Source organism: Caenorhabditis briggsae, assembly GCF_000004555.2.
Source record: "Caenorhabditis briggsae complete genome, chrX, whole genome shotgun sequence".
Classification (NCBI taxonomy): domain Eukaryota; kingdom Metazoa; phylum Nematoda; class Chromadorea; order Rhabditida; family Rhabditidae; genus Caenorhabditis; species Caenorhabditis briggsae.
Genome location: NC_013491.2, coordinates 2,424,028 through 2,444,649, shown reverse-complemented (window position 1 = coordinate 2,444,649; position 20,622 = coordinate 2,424,028). Strand labels below are relative to the sequence as shown.

The 20,622-nt window shown below is 38.2% G+C and overlaps 3 protein-coding genes across 3 annotated transcripts; 2 read left to right on the top strand and 1 right to left on the bottom strand.

Moving 5' to 3' along the window:
• Window positions 1-3,944: 3,944 nt before the first annotated feature.
• Window positions 3,945-8,288, top strand: Cbr-ifp-1 (the record flags this gene model as incomplete). The annotated part of the gene is made up of 9 exons (XM_045238894.1): window positions 3,945-4,055; window positions 4,101-4,238; window positions 4,641-4,925; window positions 5,573-5,950; window positions 6,002-6,166; window positions 6,212-7,322; window positions 7,652-7,920; window positions 7,966-8,151; window positions 8,220-8,288. 9 exons carry the CDS (start codon window positions 3,945-3,947, stop codon window positions 8,286-8,288), a joined length of 2,712 nt encoding a protein of 903 aa, XP_045095926.1.
• Window positions 8,289-13,520: 5,232 nt separating this feature from the next.
• On the bottom strand, window positions 13,521-13,755 carry CBG27452 (the record flags this gene model as incomplete). Its single annotated transcript, XM_045238893.1, has 2 exons — window positions 13,521-13,642; window positions 13,710-13,755. 2 exons carry the CDS (start codon window positions 13,753-13,755, stop codon window positions 13,521-13,523), a joined length of 168 nt encoding a protein of 55 aa, XP_045099819.1.
• Window positions 13,756-17,641: 3,886 nt separating this feature from the next.
• On the top strand, window positions 17,642-19,592 carry CBG16058 (the record flags this gene model as incomplete). Its single annotated transcript, XM_002643384.2, has 4 exons — window positions 17,642-17,936; window positions 18,071-18,307; window positions 18,740-19,093; window positions 19,141-19,592. The coding sequence occupies 4 exons, from the start codon at window positions 17,642-17,644 to the stop codon at window positions 19,590-19,592; spliced, it is 1,338 nt and encodes a 445-aa protein (XP_002643430.2).
• Window positions 19,593-20,622: the final 1,030 nt, after the last annotated feature.

The window sequence follows — 20,622 nt, the reverse complement described above, 5'->3', positions numbered from 1 at the left end:
TTTTACCATTAGGTGAAACTATTAGGTGAAAAAACGAAAAAATCGATAAAAAGGAAAAAAATAAGACAAAAAATTTTAGCGAAAATATTTATTGTTGGGTTACGGTAGCACTTGTTGCCGGCTGTGTTTTCCAAAATTCTCCTTGAAATACGGTGGCCTAACTTGTGTGAAAATTCGGCCACAACTCCAATTTTTTTGCACAAGAATAATACTATGATAAACAATTTATCTGTTGACACCTTTTTTATATCCTTGACTGTAATTGAGATAATTGAGCTTAAAGTCTAAAGAGCGAGCTTCTTTGAGAGGAATTACGGTAAAAAGAACTGACGTTTCTAGAAAAAATGACAGTAATAAAATGTATTTAAAATTCCAGGAATTTAAACCTATTTTAACTGGGAAAAAAATTTCCAATTTCAGAGTCAAAAAACTTTCTTATAGAATTAAACTTATAATTCTAAGAAGTTTGGTTCAGTTTAAAAAAACCTATAACAAAAGGTTCCCACACTCTCTATTTTGAGCTCAATTATCCCAACTCTTACACAAGATATCAAAAATGTGTCAACTTATAAAACATTGGTGATATTATGATAAACAAGTTATCAGTTGACAACGTTTTGATATCTTTTACCGGAATCGAGATAATTGAGATCAAAGTTGACGAGATGGGCTGAGATTACACAAAATACGGTGACTGAAAAAGTGAGTGAAGTTTTCAGAGAAAGTGAGTGAAGTTTTCAGAGAGAAAAATACAGTAAGCAAATGTATCTAAAGTTTCGAAATTGCAAAAATGTTCTCGCCGAGGGAATTTTTTGAAATTTCAGAAAGTTTTTTCTTCCAAAAAACCCATAATTCCAAAACACTTGGTTCATTCAGATTATGCTAAAAAGCTAAAGGCAAAACCAATATGGTGTGGGTTGATGTGTTTGTTGTTGGTATGTATTATGCATTTTAGATCATGTGGTCGGTGTGCCAACAAATGAATTTCGATGGGGAGAAGAAGAATTAGTGTGCCCAGTTAGCTAATTGAGAGAATATTTCGAAAAGGAAAACAGGGAAATTTTTCGCTAGGGAAAAGGAAATTTTCGAAAGAAGTTCACACTTTTAGTCTTAAGTCTAACTAAACAACGTTAAGGAGCAAAAATAATGAGTAGTTTGAAATTTTGATATCTTGAACTTTTGAAATTCAACTGATCATATACCAAATTGAGATCCACAATCCTAAAAAAACATAGAATTTCCGGGACATTCTGTTGGGGGGGGGGGGGGATTCTGGGCACCCTTTCAAGGCAATCCTATGCTTTTATTGTGTTGTTATCCTTAGTTGTTGGCATTATTTCTGGCTGTACACATACACGAGGGACACAATAGGCATCTAGTAGGCCGAAAAAAACAAGTAAGCGAATACAGGTGGCGGTATCAATTTTCAGAAATTGATAGCTTGAAATGATTTGGTATTTTTAATTTGGGAAAGAAAGGGACTTGATTGGAAAAATGAATGAAAAAAAATTAAAAAATTGAAAGACACTGTCAAATATTTGACTGATTGGCTGAAAGAATGTATGTTTTGATTCAATTTTTTCGCCTTTTAATCCAAGAGCAAATATAATAGTTTGGGTCAATAGGAAATGAAAACAGGACTAACTGAATCTCAAAAAATGAAAAATATATAGAAAATAGTTGTTCCAGAGCTATCAAACTAGACTCAAAGAGACTAGTTTTTTATGGACGACCAAAAACGTGCCTACAGCGACCAGATCCCAATTGTATCTGTGGTATGGAATACTAATATTGGTTGCCTTGTTTGTACGACAACGCTCTTCGGTGACAATGGGAAGGAAACAACTGAAGACGTGGAGAGACGAACAAAATAAAAAGAATTTAGTTGCCATGGAGGATGTACTAAAAGTTGATATTATGCCTCCTGGGAAGATACGAGGGTGTGTATTGTTGATGTTTATGTGGTATAGTGCATGATACTGAATTCACAGGTAATAGAGCCGGAAACATCAGAAACCGATAATTGTTTTTTTTTATTTTTGGATGATTGTTCAAAGATTTTGAGAATATTTTGTGGGTAACATTGAAAATTCCGTCTTCCTTTGATTATTGACAATTCACCCACCTTATTCAATTTTCTGGAGAATTGGTTGTAATCTTATGAGGCAAAAAAAAATTGACAAAAGCAAGCGAAAAATTGGGTCAAACAGTTTTCCCAATTTCCCGGAACTGACCAGAAATAAAGTGACAAAATTCAAGAAACTTTGAGCAACACATTTTTCAATCAAGTCTAAGTCGTCATTCAAACCATATCACCTGAAAAATCGTCATTCAAACCATATCACCTAAATTGATTTTCTCAAAAATTTTAATATGAAATTAGTTATTTGAAATAAGAGATTTTCGACTATAATGTATTTCTGGGAACAATTTCCAAATTTGTGTTGTAGACAGTACCCTTAATTTCCAGAAAAATAAATTGCTTGACCGAAAATGTTGTAAAATTTGAAAAAAAACTGAAACCTGGGAATTCGTCATACTTTATTTGAAAATACCGTAAACCCTGTATTAGAAAAACCTTTTTAATAGAGGAGCCCCGTAACAGAGGGATCCCTGTAACGTAAAAACTCCTCCAAAAGTTGTCTTGAAATTGAACATTTTCCGTACATTTTCATGGAAAAATATTCCGGGAATTCCATAATTTCATAGAAATAGTTGAGAAACTTTTTTTTTGATTTACAAAACTTGCTAAATTTTGGTCAAATTGACAGATTTTCATGAATATTGAACGAAAATTTCGGGGAAAATGGCCGGGAAAAATAGAAGGGCTCCCTCTAATTGGAGGGTCCCTGTAATAGAAAGGCCCTCCGGAGGCGACTTGAAAAAATAGAAGGGCCGGACCTTCTAGGTTCAGTTAATTCAGTTCAGAAAATTTCAGTAAATTCACTTTCCGGGCGAGGCCTCGAAAATCGACTCTTTAGGTGTCAGTTTCTCAAATTCGACTATATTAGCTTCCTGTTTTTAGAAAAATTGTGTTTTCAAGTTCATACTTGTTTAACTGAATTATTTTCAACTTTTGTAATTTCTGTCTCTTCACAGCCAATCAGCCAAATTAAGCGTATTACTGTCAAATTACTCATATTCCATTGGTTCCTCTTCTTTGTTCATAAGTGTGTTCCAATAACTTTTTTGCAATAGTAAAACTATAAAACTGATAGTACCTGCTGGTACCTAAACTCATAAAAGTGCTTGAATGCCATAACAATTTTGTAAGGTCATAAAAGATAATTATCGTTTCTTAGGTCCATGAACAGCTCTTTTTATTGAGCTCGTTAAACCATGAAAATGAAAAGCTAGAGTTTTGAAAAATAGGGACCTTTAAATTTTCATAATTTTCATTTCAAATTTCCCTATTTCCATTTTCCTTTTCCAATTGTGTGATTCACAAACAGCTGCTACCTTACATGATTCATTTCCCCTCCCACACCAAGAAACATGAGCATCTGTCTGTACAGTTTGCTCCACGTCTATTCTTGATAATCGGTCCCCACCTCCTATTCATTCATTTCTGCAGTGTTTCACTCCTCTCCTTGCTCTCAGCCCACTGTCTTTATTTCGATAATGATAAGAAAATGTGCTAAAGTACCGCCATTCAAGTGAAACACTCATACACATACACACACAAACATTCTTCACCCTCATTTTTACTATCACAATGGCATGCCATAAGAAATTTTGGTGGTGGGGAAGAGCCGATTTGAGGCGCCTGTCATCATCATACACTCGTAAAGTTTCACAGCTTTTCACCTCCGCCTTTCTTTTTCCGATAAGACCTTTTTTCCATTCTTGGTATTACTTGCCCTTTCGTCTTGAACTTTATTTCAGATGTCTTACTTCTTTTTCCTTTAGAAATTTATTCATGAAAAAGTTTTTTTTTAGAATCAATGAATTCCGCAAACGCCAGGGATTGCCTCCTGCATCTGGCTAAAGCTAAGCTCTCGGAGCGAGAAGATCTAGTCCGGCTCAATGATCAGCTAGTGGACATTATTGAGAGTGTAGGTTGCTAAATGTTTGATTGTTCCATTTTCAAAGCCCTCTAGGTTCACTTCATGGAAGCTGAGCATGCCGCATTGGAGCACGACCACAACTTGCTCAAAACCGGCGTCCAATCCGACAGCAGTGGAATCAACGAGATCTATGAAGTTGAAATTAGAGTGAGTGTTCATTCCCAAGCTCCTGTTATCAGTTCCAACTCTAGTACATTATTTACTTTCTGTTTGAGCAAGTTTGCATTCTCAATGTGTCAATGAACATGTGTTGACAGTTTGGAAATTATAGATGTACTACAGAAATTTTAATAGTTTTGATATATTAGAGCATACTCTGATAAGTCAGTGCACTTTCGGCGTGCACACATGCGTAGTTTTATTACGGCCATAATAATCTTTTATGGCCATTTGTGTGTTTCCAGCGTGAAATTTACACATGTTTCTATTCTAATTATAATTATCATTTGGAGGGAGTGGCAGCAAATTTTCGGACTATGAAAGTGGCTACTGATATTAAAAAAGTAGTGGTCAGAAGCATACGAAAGTGTTGATAAGACAAAAAAGGAAAGATCAAAAATCGAATTTTTTCAGAATGTTAGAGCCGGTGTCGAGGATATCAATAGAAACCGTCAGCAGCTTCTTCATGAGCAATCTACTCTCTCCCAACAGGTCAAGGAGGTCGAGCAACAATGGAGACACACTGCTCAGTCAGCTTTTGGAGTTCCAAAAGAGGTTGATGAGGAGTTTGCTAGAATTTGTCAGATCAAGTATGAGAATTGTATTACTCTGAAAAGGATTAAGTACATGGAGGAGAAGAATCGATTGACCAAGCAGAATAAAGGACGCATTTTTGAGCAGATCAATTTGATGAGAATGGTACGTTTCGGAGGGAAATTGAATGAAAAAGCTATTAAAATCATAATTCATGTACAGTAGTTTTTGGTAAATCCAGGAAGCTACTGTGGCAACTGATTATGTTTATACAGTACCGTCCATAAGATGTACAAAAACATTTTTTTTCAGTTGATTTGGACCATTTTCAGGAGTCTGCAAGTCGGCTGTCAAGTTTCTGATCACTTTGAAAAGATAGGAGGTTATAAAACAGACCTAGATGCACAACTTTAATTTTACAAAATTTTTCAAAAATTCCTAGTTTTTCAGTTATTCACCGATTTTTGAAAGACACATTTTTCAATCGTTTTCAGTACAAAAACAGAAAAAAGATGTCCTTCAGAAATCGGAAAATAACTGAACAATTACGAAATTCAAAAGACTATATAAATACAAAATTGTTAATCTAGATCTGTTTTAAAAATTTAAAAATTTTCAAAGTGATCGGACACTTGGCAGCCGAGTTTCAGGCTTCTGAAAATAGTCAAAATCAACTGATGTTGGGATTTTGAGATTCGTAGATTCAAAGATCCTCACATTTCTGAAATTCACTTTCCTCGACAACTAAGTGGTTCCATAAGCTACAAAAGCTGCAATTATTTTGAAATTAACTAACCAGCTTCCTACTTCAGAGAAAAGATCAAGCCGTCAGTCTCCAACAAGAATACCTCCTTCGCAAGAATGAACTTCTCAACAGCATCCGCAACCTGGAGGAGGACAACAAGAGAATCATCATGAATGAACACAAGTATTTCACTCGCGACCGTACTGCCGATCGCCACGTCTTCCGTGACCAGCTCCGCCAGGCTATTAACGATATCCGTGCGGACTACGAGTTCAAGCGTCTCAGAAACGAGGAGGAGATTCGTGTTCGTCTGGAAAGAGAAATGAACAGAATCAACTCAAATCCAACTGTCAGTATCACTTGGGACAGACTGAAGGATGAGCTTTCGGTGGTGAAGACCAACTGCGCATCATTGCAACAACAAGTTTCCAATGTGGAGATCAGAGTAAGTCCAAAAAAACGTATCTTATGAAAATTCTCATTTTCTCGACTTCAGAATGCCACTCTCACTCAACAAATCGAACTTCTTCGCTTGGAAATTTCGGAGAACAATCAATCATTCGAAATCAGTCTTGAATCGAAGATTAAGGAGATTGAGAAGCTCAGAGAGCAGTGCACATCTATCAGTGTCGAGTTGGAGAAGCTCTGTGATTTGAACATTGTAAGTGTCTTTTTGTCTTGCTAGGTTCAATAAAAAAGTTTTCAGGATCTCGAGAAGGAGATAGCTGTCTACCGTAGACTTTTGGATGGATCAGGAAATGTGACTACCCACACTGGTAGCGTCGGTTCTTTGGCTAGAAGCTTAAACCATCACTCTACTCAATTCATTCATGAGAGAACAACTGATCGGCGAGAGAGCACCATCGCAGATTTTAGAAGAACCAGCCAATCCGTTCCACCACCAACTCATCGTTATCAACCGATTCAACCACTAGCGCCAGTCAGTACTATTCACGAAAGCCGCGAGAACATCTACACCGCTCCTCATAGCCCATACCAACGGACCTACTCTCCATACCAACGGGAATCTCGCTCTGCTAGTAGCAGCCGCGTCTCTGTGATTGACACTCATTCCGAAAGATATCCTCCAGTCCCACTACCACCGGCACCAACTATTCCATTGCCACCAACACCAGTTCCAGCTGTATCAGTTATTCCACTCTCACCAGCTCCAATCCCAACTCCAATCCCAGCTGCTCGAAACTCGGGACACTATGATGGCTATAGCTCGTCTACATTGCAGAAACGTCAGGAATCTTCTGGACAATTGTATACAACTCAGACCACTGGAATCGGAAGTGGAATCGGAAGCGGAATTGGAAGCGGCATCGGCAGCGGTATCGGAGTTGGAATTGAACAGAGGAGAACCTATCCCGCTTATGACACTCCATACACCCCAAATAGAGTCGAGACTCCGAGAAGAGTTGAGGAAACTCGCTACGACACCAGTCACACTAGACCAGCTAGTGAATACACCAGAGTCTCCCCATCATTCCCTCCAATCCGGCCAATATCTGAAACCATCAATACCGGCTACGAGGCCTACAAATCCAGAAGAAGCGGTCCCCATGAGGCCCGACCAGGTAGCCATGTTGGCTCCCAAGGTATCCACGTTGACACCCACGTTTCTCACGTTAGCACCACCGGAGCTCATCATGGTACTCATAGTACCCACACCCACACCCACGGAAACCAGCACTCCGTCAGCAGCAGCGCAAATGGACACATTAAAATTGACCACTACTCTCCACCACGAAGACCTTCTCCATTCCCAGAAACCACGAAACCATATAATGGAGGAATCGAGGAGAGCAGCAGTGAGTGGTGTTAATTTTTGGTCTCTCATTGGCTCGAACAAAAAAGCTCTTGTCAATAAGCCCCTAAACCGTATCATTCCATTCCACACAGTTTCAAACATTTCGTACAATCGTTTCCAGATTAGTTTGAAAAAATATAGCGAGCTGATAAGGCAGCTGTGTACACACACGGCCGCAAAAAACTTTACAATTTTTTAGTGATTAGGCTTTTCAACATTTTTATGGCTTTAAACAAAAAACTGAAACGCTAAAAAACTTAAGAGAGCACTATAGAGGAGGGACCGGAACAATAATAACAAATCAGAAAAAAAATTGTTCTTCGATTCCAGGCTTCGATAGTGTTGACGAGGACAACTTCCAGAGATTCACTAGATGGTACAAAGGCCGAGTGAAGATTTCGGTAGCTCAAAAAGTTCGAAAAACATCCCTAGCTATAATTTTTCAGGATGTGACCCCAGACTATGTTCAACTCGTCAACAGAAGCTCTAAGAAATCGGCAGACGTTGGTGGATTCCGACTGATTCATGAGTTCGGGAACAGGAGTGTATTCGTTGATCTTCCAGTAGGACTCATCCTTAAGCCTAAGGAGTGCTTGAAGGTATTTGGTTAAAATTACAGTAACCCGCAATCCCAAATATTGCAGATCTACGCTCGCAGTGCTCACTATGAACGAGGTGCCGTTGTTGCTGAAATCGACTTTTTCGATACCACCATCCATACCAATACATCAATCAGAAACACGAATAATGAGGTAAGACAGAAAGAGAGAGAGAGAGAGAGAGAGAGAGAGAGAGAGAGGGGGGGCCGAGTTTTTATGATTTATGAACCGGTAAACACATGTTGATTGACATCTGGCCTGGCACCAGAATTGTATTTATAGAGAATAATGTATTCCAGGTAAAATCGTGGTTTGTTTACACCAGCAATACCGAGATTGCGGATGGAGAGAGTCATCAGCACAACTAAATTTTCTCCTCTTTTTCTTCTTGTAATCCTCGATTTCTCGCATTTATGATACCCCCTAATTATCCATTTGAACCCCAAAATCTCTTCTTATCCCCCTTCACTCTTTCTTCATTTCCTTTTTTTTTGCTCTGAAATTTTCTAGTTGAATAAAGTAAGCCGACCAAGTCCCCATTTCCTCTTTTTTCCCTTTTTTTTCTTTTTCCACATAAATTTCATATTCTATGTGGATTAAAAAATAAACGTATTACTCTCTTTTTCTCTTCGCTCAGAAAGAAACAAATTCGATTATAAACATTTGGTCCTATTGAGAAACATTTGAAAATTTTGTTTCAAATTGGAGGACAGGGAGACACCTGTCATCTTGGAACACAATTTTTTGTTTAATGTTTTTTTCTCTATGAATTTAGAGCAGAATTTAGAGCAAACCCCAAACCAAAAAAATCAGAAAAAAAACGAGTCCAAACTCAAAAAAAAACCCAAAAAAGTCAGTTTTATGAGCTTTTTTGCCAATCAATTCCACTTCCCCTTGCCCCAACACCATATCAGTTTTTATCACGACAAAAAATGAGTTATCCATTTTATAGGGGTGTCTGTTGGAGTGTGTGGGTTGAGGAGAGAAATAGGCAACTCGTATCATAACTCATCATCATAAAACACCTCGGCGCCTCTTTTCTCCGCCATTTTTCATTAAAGTGACACCTCTCCCCCCCCCTAACCATAAGGATCGGATCTAACCAATCAGTTAAGTATATATCACATCTGGCACTGCTAAGTGACCAGTTCGACCCATTCACATTTTGCCCCTCTTTCTTTTTTCTTCGCGTTTCCTCCTTGTTTCCTTTGTTCTCCCCTTCTTGAAATCCCCCTGGATACATGTCCTCCAATTTTCACCCCCTCACCGGCACCGGAATATATATATATATATATTCCATTTTTGTTTTCTCTCCTTTTTGTTGACACTTGAATTTCAGCGCTATACTATGCCAACCGCAGCTGAAGAATTGCTTTTGAAGCTTGGATATTCAAAGTGAGTTTAGACAATTTTAATTTTTTTTAATCGGTTTTTTTAGGTTTGCTCTCGACTCGGAAGTGATTACAGAGGACATGTTCGATGAGATTTTCGAGCCATGCGTTTCTTCAGAAAACGACGAGAATGAGAATCCAGTGATCTTCCAAAGTAAGTCACTTGATGTTTAAAATACAGTACCCAACAAAAATACCGTGAAGCCTGTAATAGAAAGGCCTCCACACTGTCATGTTTGAGCTCAATTATCTCGGTCCGCATAAGAGATATCAAAAATGTGTCAATTCGGGAAATGTTTGTAATAATATTGTCAGCAATTTATCAGTTGACAGTTTTTTCATATCTTTCACATAAGCCGAGATAATTTGATTCAAAATGAAAAGTTAGAGGGCCCTTCTAGTCTTCTAAAAACATTCAAGAATCATCTGATATGTCTGAAAATTTTAGAATTTACTAAACAAAACTATAGCTTCAAATTTGTAATTGACAACTTTTTTCCAAAAATGCCTCTCTGATGAGATATGCCATTTGTAACCGATAAAGTGCCGAAAATGCCGGAACTAGCACTTAAATTAGAGCTGTGACATTTTACCCGCCTTATCTCGATTTGTTGGACCTTATCTCGCTTTGTTGGATTTTTACAAAAACTTGTCAAATACTAAAACGTAGCTCTAACTTTGTTTAGTATACTCTGAAATTTTTCTACAAATTGAAAATTTTTGAACCAACCACTTTTTGGGGCTTCAAAATAGACTATTTCCCACTGAAAAAAGAAAAGATACAATCTCTTTTTTCCCGGTACTGTACTTGCTGACAGATGTCAAATGTTTCAATTTTCACTTCCTTCCCAATTTGCAGCAGATGGCAATTCGTCTTCCTCTTCTTCTTCATTTGAAACAAAACCGACATTCTCCAAAACGTGCAACTAAACAATATTCGGAACATACAACACTAATCGGGCGCCGCTAGATGATGCGGTTTTTTCAGATAAGAGTCGACGAGCCCCCGAGCATAATTACGTATTTACTCTAACAAAAAAATTTTTTGTCAAGTCAACAAATTTTCCCCTATCATAGCCATGACAATTGTTGGGTTGCCTTCTGGCGCCAGATTGCTCCGTTGTCTGTAATATTTTTTCTTTTGCGTTGTGCTGGAAGTTTCAAAGTGGAACTTCTTTTTTTCTTTTCAATAAATCTATTACTGCTTTTTAGAAAAAAGTGGAGCAGGTGAAAAAGCCGGAGGTGTCGGTTATTAAAGGACTGAAATTCAATTTATCTAAAAGCCAAAATGAAAGGACGACCAGGAGTCCTGAGGCTAGACTGTCAAGTTTCCGATCACATTGAAAAGATCGAAATCTTTGGATTCACAAAATTTTTCAAAAATTTCTAGCTTTCCCGTTGTTTGCTGATTTCTGAAAGACACTATGAAGCTTGAATCCCGAGCTACAGACTTTTGAAAATAGCTTCTACAGTAATCCATCAAAATTCTGAACTCCGTTTTTCGAGGTCCTAGTATTCCTACACAAAGCAAACTGTTTCATAAATCCCCAGCTTAAAAAAATGATTACATTCACAAAAAAAACTTCCTAAGACGTTTTTCTTCTTATCTTTTATCCTGAATGACCCAATTATCATATCTCCTACATCACACTTTCATTTGCTTTTAGCGATGAAACACTGACATTTTTTGAAATAGTCAGTTTTTTCACAAATGTTTATGTCAGCAGAAATTTCGAACCGTTTTATTTACAATCTCCAAGCGATGCAGAAAAATTTTCATTTTGCTTTATCATCTCATTTTTTTCTGCCACAATCCTTTTAGTTGTTTGTGGAACGATGTTTCAAGAAGTATTTATTCTTTCTGGAAACTTCTTATCAGTTCTTCTATCAACTCGCATTTCAAACCGATCATTTTGCGCGAAACCGGTCAACGTGTTTCATTTTTCTTCATTGAAACTATTTTGTTTATTGTGTGTATTTGTTGCGAGTTTTCGCCCCCTATCCATCTATCTCTCGGAGAAGAGTTTTGGGAAAAAAAGCGTTGCGTAATGTTTATTCAGTCACTGGGGAGAGTTGAGTTCCCTCACTTTCCTCCTCTGTAACACTGGCTCCCTTTTTTTGGGCAACAACACCTGCCCCATGGGCTCCCTGCGACGTATGATGTTTTTGTAAACGAGTAAGGGTCCTCACGAAAAACGTCTTGAGCCGCGGGAGTCTCCAAATTTGGCGCGGTCTCTGGCGCGCCGGGGCTCTAATGCATTATTCATTCTGTTGCGAGAGCTCGAATATCAAATTCAAGTTAGAAGTGAGTCATTTTTCTTTGGTTTTGGTTTGTGTGCTATTTCAAGCTTCCTCGTTTTTTCAAATTTCTCATTGTGTTCTTAGGAATTTCTAATTTCAAACATTGATGTTTGACTTCTCCAGCCGGTCAATAATATATGCAGAATCGTGGTTTTCAGTTGATTTTAACCACCTTCAGGAGTCTGGAGCTCGGCTGTGAGGCGTACAATTACTTTGAAAAGTTTTGAAAATGTAAAACAAACCTAGATTGAAAATTTTACATTCACAGAATTTTTTTTGAAAATACCTTGTTTTCAGTTATTTGTCGATTTCTGAAAGACACTTTTTTTTTGCACTGTAAACTTCAAAAAAAAACAGGCATCCTTCAGAAATTAGGAAAATAACTGAAAAAATAGGAATCGTCAAAATATTCTGTAAATGCAAAATTTTCAATCTGGGTCTGTTTCATAACTTCCAATATCTTCAAAATGATCTTCGTACTTGACAGCCAAGCTCTAGACTTTTGAAAATGGTCGAAATGGCCGAAAATCAACAGAAAAACACGTTTTTGTATATCTTATTGACCGTAACTGTATGATTTTTTGATTCTTGCAGAACGTTAAAGAGATCTACAGTAATCCTTTTCCCATTTCCTACTGAAATAATCCTTCCCGTCTTTTAACCTTTCAAGGGATTTTGTGTTCATTGGTTTTCGATGTTTGCTCCTCCCTTTTTCATTATCATTGAAAGTTTGCATTATGTTACCTGAAATCGTTCGCTGGCAGAAAATTGGCTTTTATCTAGAATCACTATCACTACTACAGACAACAAGTGCTCCGAAATTTGATAACTTCGACACGTCAGCTCTTTTCACACACCCACAAGAGAGATTTGTTCCCATACTTCTCAAAAATTGGTGGTGCCATTTGTTTTACTATAGTGACAAATTTATGAGCAACTGTCTTTTACTATCAGACCCATGGGAGAGAACAGATGTCACAATGGAATAGATTAAGGAAGGGAGGAGCAGGGTTCCCAACAACTACTCTCACTTTCTTATTCATGTGTAATCCAATTGGTCACTCTTTCATGCTCCTTCTTTTTCTATCCTTGAAACGCTTTTCCCTCTTTCCGTTTTTTTTTGTTGACAAAAATTACTAGCTCTCTCTTTTTTTTTTCTAATGTTGCACACACTGCAGCTGCTGAGCATGATGACTTTTGCTCACATGATCTCACAACATTTGTGAAATTGAGAATTACACTTCGAATGTCCAGTGGCAGAGAACGAATTGGCGGTTCGAATTTCTAAAGTGAAAGATCACAGTGGTTTTGAGAACAGAAGAAAATTTATATCACTATAAAAATGTACATTTCCTTATGAATCATTTGCTCAGTTTCCATATTTTGTTTCCGTAAACAACGAGTACAACTTCTGTGAACTGGAACTCTAGTTCGAAAAACATCATTTCATAGTCTTATTTGGTTTTGAATTAGAGAATACATAATGACCAAACATCTGAAAAGTAAGAAAAAAAAATTCAGCCATCAAAAAATGATTGGCTTAAGATTACACCTGTATCCATTTTCAGAATTCATAAGAAGAATTATTGCAAATGTCGAGGAGTATCATAATCCACAAAAAGTGAATCAACTGAAATTAGAATTTTCCATAGAAAAATTGACATTATTAGAGGAATTCTGAAAGATTCTAGCATTTAAACTAAATTAGATGTTATATTCGGGGTTTTGTGAGCAATCAAATGACAGTTTCTATTTTGAGCTTAAGTACAGTAATCCCCGTAGTTGTAAAATGATCATAAGCTTATTACAAAGAAATTAGGCTATATTTTGAGATGGAACTTTGTTTTTTTTTTCACATTTTAAATACATTTTGTGGAATTGTAAAAGATTTATTGTCTCAAAATCTTGCTAGTCTTGTTCATTTGAACACATATTGAAACTTCGGACATGAGCAAAGACTACAGTAATAACTGTTTTCTCACAGAATCCTTTCGAGCACTCCGAATTAAGCTGGAATCTGTTTACCAGTGCTGAAAATCACCTACTTTCCAATAATATCCAAAAGGATATGAGCTCTGGGAAAACAAGAAGCCGTACCAGTTACCATTACTATAGTTAGGCTGTTTTTCATCAAATCTGGCATGATACGGTGCCGCTCCGTTCTGAAAATATGAGATTAAGATGGATAAGTAAACAACAACTTGTTTTCGAATAGGATATCGGAAAGTGTCTGGAAGTTTTGCATATAAATAGAGCCTCATGGGTTTCCATTTGCATAGCATAGCTTAGATTTTCTTAGCTCAGCTTTTCGGTTTACTACTTCTCACAACGTCTTGAATCCGGTAAGTTGGACATTTTAGTTTACTGGAGCATTTGTTTATATAGTTGACCAATAGAAGCCAGAATCTTGAAATTTCGATGCTGCAAAAGCACATCGATAAATCTGAAACTAACGAAACCTGTTTAATAAATACGTCTTCTTCACATTTTGGAGCCTTAGCTCTCAAAGCTCTTTTCTCTGTTCTCGTTCCAGTTTGCTTGTGTGCAAAGTTCTAGAAGCACGACTCCAAACTTGAATTCGAATAACGACGTTTTTTCTTCATTTCCTTTGTGTTTTGGGATTCTTGTTGTGTTTTAGATTCTCAGAATATGATTCATCATTTCATTCAAATTCCTTCCTAGAACTCATATCCTAGAATTCCAAAGTTTCAGAATTCTAGAATCAGAACTCTAGAGAACCCGGAATTTTCGGGAACTCTATCCTAGAATTTTCAGAACTTTCCATTCTAGAAAGCTTTTCTTGCTTTTTGAGAATTCCCATCATAGCAACTTCTAGTTCCAATAGATCAAGCATGCGCTAGCTATTTTTTATTTCTCACTCGATTTGAATGCTTCTATCCGTTTTCCTACTTCCTAGCTCCTCCCGAAAAACTCCATATGCCATTAACTTCCTGCCATATATGTATGTGTTTTTTTTTCAATTTCCGTTTGCTAGAGAAACAGAGTTTCCATCGCCATCGGCTTCATCCTGTTTACCCGCCTCTTCGGGGCTCCCAGGCTCCACCTCTTTACTCGAGAACCACCTCCTCTCATTTTTTTTGGCTTTATTCGACTCGAAGATTCACATATTATTGTTTTTAGGTAAGTTAAAGATAATGAGAATGGGAAATTAGTAATGCTATTTGCAAAGGATCACATTAAAAATCGGAATTCAGTTAGAAAAAGCGAACGGCATGAAAATGAATAAATCATTTGAACCATGTCTGAACTAAGGTCCAATTAGACTTAATCTCCTGATTCAGCTTTAATTCAATCAAAAATTGCGTCTGGATTTGAAATTCTTAGACAAATCCAAATCACTGTAATGCTTTCATTTATGAATGAGTTTTGCGAAACTTCAAACCTCAATAAGACATATTTGAACTTGTAACTCAATGTATTTGAACTGTAACTCAATGTTATTTCGAAGTTCCTTTTTGGTCATATCTTAAACAATGTGAGCATAATCCTCACTTTTTTGTTAGAGCTCTGTTGGGCTTTTTCTGAAACCTAATGACGTCGTTGTTGAGAATTCTACAGAGTTGTTTACCAAAGTTTTGTTCAGTTACGTCTCCGATTGCAACAGAAGTTTCAAATTTCTAGGCTTTCGTTAAGAAAATTAGTTTCAAATTTTTTTTCTCTCAATTTTCTTGCCGTTTTCTCGTATTTCCGGATTCACAGTATCTCGAAACGATAATCAGATAAATAGGAGAAGGCCAGAAGTAGCCTCTTCTATCTATTCAATTTTTCATCTGACCTCGAACTGCGGCGCCCGCGCCACACTTGTTTACAACTTGCGCCGGCCGCGGCGCCACTGCTCCTCCCTTGTACAACGGGACCTTCTCTCTTCTTCTTCCTTCTTCCTTTTCAATTTCAACGAAATTTCGCCACGCCCTATTTTTTCCCGATCTACGCCCTCTTATCCCGTCAGCGTGTCTCTTCCCGGGCGAGAGAAGAGAGGAAGGCGCTCCCGTTTCCTTTGTTTACGCGGGGTCCTCTCTCGGCCGGACCAGCACGACTCAGAGACGGACCCCCCGTCCCTCCAGCTACTCGTCTTCTCCGCTGCATATTTCCTTTCCGAGCTCGTTGCGTGTCGGTTGTGCTTCGGGCTCGTGTGGCTTCATGGAGAGACGAATGGTAAGTGTTGATGAGGTTTTCTAGAGTTGGAGTAGGTTCATTTCGGAAGAAATAACTAATAACAAATGCTAGCTGAATCTAGTAAACAAAATAAAGTTATATTTGTAATCTTTTAAAGTTGCTTCGTTAGTTCTAGCTCTAAAATAGTCTTCTGTTCAGTACTTTAAATCTATAAATTTGAAAAAGTTTGACATATTTTGAACTTTGAGTCGATTTATCTTGGTACCTGACAGAGATATGAAAAAGTTGTCAATTTTTAAATTATTTATCGTAATATCAGAAGTGTTTTATCAGTTGAGCACTTTTTGATATCTTGCAAAGGAGCCAAGAAAAAGGAGCTCAAACTTGACAGTTTAGTGTTACGGTAGTCCAAAATGAACAAATTTTGATAAAACGGTGGAGCAAGGACTCTGTCAAACCAGAATATTTTCAGTTATATTTTAATGGAGACAATATTTTTAAATGTCTGACACTTTTTGAGAATGTTCGGCTGGTTAACATTCTTGTTTGAGTCATTTTTCCGACACTTGAAGCTACCGTACGCCTGACTTCTGTTTGTTATATCCACACATAATTTGGTGGTTCAAGGTTACCGTAATCTTAGTTTCCACTAATCTTTGTATTTTATTTTTTGTTTTTTGAACCAATTAAAACTGTCATTTCTAATTAGACTTAACTATACAATTAGTTGTTTACAAGAATTTATTTGTTATCAAAAAACACGAGATCCATTACCCCTCCAATCCAATTTTCGCCCATTCAATTTATTTTTCACACGAAACTTCTTTTTTCCCACAAATCCGCTTTCGGATTTTCAGTTCCGTGCCATCCTGGTACCACAAGCCGTGCCAGGTGGATTATATCATGTGTAGCAACAACAAGCGACCATAGGATTATTATATTATTATTGAAAAACAAGTGGTAGTGACGAACGGCCAGAGATTTTCAGAAGCTCTTGAGATATTTAAAAGAGAATAACAACTCTGAGATTTCTCACTTTTTTTTTCCCAGTAAGGTGCGTCATATGAAAAAAAAAAACAGAATAACAAGAGAGAGCCGAAAAGAATTCGTAGTTGTTATTCAGTTTTTTTGGTTGCTGCTATAGCTCATACAGAATCCGAAAACAGAATTTGACTGGCTAATTGGCACAGAACGCGTTCCGTTTCTTCTGAGAATTGTAGATACAATCACTTCCTTGTTTTCGATAGTTACAACAGAAATCGGAATTCTGATTACTAATATTCTTCGTTCCTCTTCCTTTCCTCCTCTTCAAAACTACTATTCTCGCGCCCGATGGCGTGCGCTGCAGTAATCCTTTTTTCTCTCACTTCATTCACTACGACTACCATCATCATCTACACTTCCATTTCCCCTCGACACAAAAATCTCAACTATGCGACGATTGACACATGCGTTGTAAACAAGTACTCAATACGGTTTTGCCCCGACCTGACCGCCAATTTAACAATGTTGAGCGCGCGACGACAGCATATTTTATCGCAGATTTTTCTCCCGTTTTTTGCATCCCCCTATTGGATCCGTTTCTCTCTTATCAGATATCCAATCACCACCAATTTTTCAAACTGTTTTGGAATACGATCAGAAATGAATGACGGTCAAACCCCCTCATTCACTGTCAAAGATGACAGATCGGATTGAATTGCCATTAGTCAGTATATAAATCAAGGTCGTGCCCACTACGCGCCCACCTCTCCTCTCCTTCTACTTCCCCATATTATATACTGTAGATGATGTAGATGTTTACTAGGTATCGCTTCTTGACACGCATGACTAACCAACCCCTGTTCACGCTTCGAAGACTTTTTAATATTTATGGAAACATTTTTCAGAACATGGCATGCCATGGTCCGAAAGGGGAACCAACTTGCAAGCGTCCCAGGACAGAGCCGTTCCGGAGGGGAAATCATAGTGCAGAGGAGCATGTCGACCAACGGATGCTCAGAGTTTTCATGGATGCACCATCAGGATCATTCAACTCTGGTAATGGAAATCGGATACGACTGCCACTTAGGCTTCCGGCACATTTTCGCTCAACAAGTGAAAATGACGAAAATACTGGAATTCTAATGAACCGTTCAGCAGGAGCCGAGAACACTCAGGGCCGACAGATTTTGGCAATCATAGATGGTAAAAGATTTTTGTGTTGGGAGAAAAGGGATTAGTGATTCAGACCAATTAGAGAGCGATGAGCGATTTTGATCACACCAGGTCACACTAGAGACCGCGTGAAAATCCGAAGATTAACCTTCACCAATTTTCAGAAGACTCACCATCCTATGTTTTGGACGATCACAAGAACAACCTATGGCCAAACCTCTTTGCAGCCGTTCAAACATTTCGATACGTCTACTTTATTCAAAAACTGAAGTGGACGCTGAAGTCTCGTGTTCATGAGGATCTGATGAAAGATTATGAGAATGGTTTGGAGTACTTGTTGGGTCAGAAGAAGCCAGTTGGACCATTCAAAACAGAGGAGCAAGTAGCTGCTTTGGAAGATTGTGAGTTAAAGGAAATATGAAATCGGAATGGAAGCAGCGGGGGAGGGCTTAGATACAGTACCGCTCAATAAGATCAACAACAAATTTTTCAGTTTATTTTTGGCGATTTTCATAGAGTCTGTAGCTTGGCTGTTAAGCGTCTGATCACTTTGAAAACTTTTGAGGATGTAAAACAGACCTAGATTAACAACTTTGCATTTACATAATTTTCAGAAAATTTCTAGTTTCTCAGCTACTTGCCGATTACTGTAAGGCAGCTTTTCATAATTTTTAAATTGAAGTTCCAGAAAGCTCCAGAATCTTGGAAATGATCAAAATCCCACTAAAACTACGTTTTTATAAAACTTATTGACCCGTACTGTAGGCTAGGATTGCAGCATGCCCCCAGTCAACTTAATTTAACTTTGAAACCTTAAATTCCCATTTTTTCAGATTTGAGCCGCCGCAAGGCTATCCTTATCGAGGCCGCCAAAGAATACCATGATGGCAACGAGTCTTGCCCAGGACTTGAGCATGAGCTTGGACACATGTTCCCAGTCAAGACCTCTCACAACATGATCGAGTACCTCAAGGTGGCCTTCCAACAATTCAACTACGACGGACCAATCTACACTTCCAACGTTGACTATCCAGAAATCCAGGAGCTTACACCACAAGCACGCGAGATCATGGAGCTGTCCATCTGCAATCACAAGAGTGTGGAATCCCGCGAAATCCTTATCAGCATGGTCGCGAAAACTCAAGATCTCACTGATAACAACATGGAAGCACTGAACGAGTTGATCAGTGAGTGATCAAGCGGGGGCTTCTTTACTGATTTATTCAATTTTCAGCCGAGATGAACTTCATGTTCGATCGAAACTTTGAATGCAACATTATTCGAGAAGCAAAAGAAGCCAGAGCAGTGGATGCCCAAATTAGACAAAGAATTGAAGATCAAAACAGAGCGGCTGAACGAGCACACGTGGCTCAACCCCATTGTACATGTGGAACTGCAAGGGCTCTGAAATCTGCTCAAGCTGCTAAGGCTGCTAAGGCTGCAAAGGCTGCAAAGGAAGCTGCTGCAGCTCAGGAGGCTGCTAGGCTTGCTGGAGAAGCTGCCGCGGCTGCTAAACTCACCGAAGAACGTGAAAATGCCAGAGCTGCTCGTGCAGCTGCCGCCAAGAAGAAGCTCGATGATGATGAATCAATTTACCACAACACCTTCCGCAGTCTTCATAAGATCAACAGAACTACTCGCTACGGTAGCCAATCTCCAAGCCCATGTCCTTCCCCAAAAGTTTAATGTCAAATCCTATTTATTATTCGTAGGTAGTGGTTGTTTTCACAGAAATATTTATTTCGATCTTTCATTTCTTCTTTTTTTTCTTTATTGTTTTTTTTTCTTCCAGTGTAATTTGTTGTTTCCTACAACCGTTACCCTACCTCAAACTCCTTGAATCCCCAATGTGATCTATCTAATCACGCCTACCTCTCCGTTTCAGTACATCTGCCCAGATTCTGACCTCACATACCCATACTCCTGTTCTACCTCTATCTATCTAGTGATTTTCCTGTCAACTTTCTACCTCTATAATCACCCCCAGTCTCGCCATTTTTCTTTCGTGATACAACCAACCTAGTCTACCTCCCCCTCATCTAATCATTTACATATAGTTCAGTCAGAATTATGAGCTTTACCCTCTACAGTATCTAACTTTTATCTCTTCAAGCTTAACTAAGAGAGCCCTGTGGGCTAATTGTCTTCGGTTGTGACCACCGTCTCTAGTTGTAATATTGATCCCAGTTTTTTGTCCCATTTCAAGCCGTGCAGGCTTTTAGAGTTAGTCCTTAAGATTTCCTCATTCTACACGCCATAGTCATAGCGCAACTATCGTAGTTGGTCGCATTTTCTGTCCCCCATTCTTTATTTTTTCTCATTTTCTGATACAAAAAAAACCCCCAAAAAATCCAAAAAAATCTCTTTTCAAATCTTCCAAGACATCTCGCGCCCTACCTCACGATGTAACAGGTTGTATGACCAAAGTGTGCGACCGACTGTGTGGAGAATTTTTCTAAGAATTGTCCGCCGATGAGCCGTTACCTTTTTTCATCCCTGTTAGGCATTACCCCCCTTTTTTGTCTTTTTCTCATTTTTTCCCCGCAATTTTTTTCAATTTGATCCCCAAATCACGCCCCCAGAACTTTTCTACCGTTTTTTTAATTTCTAAAATTCAACTGTCTTCCCATCACCTACTAACCCTTGAAAATCCAAAATCCAAAACCATACATTTCTATTTTTCTCTCGATTTTCTTCTCACTTCTTGTCGAGCTTT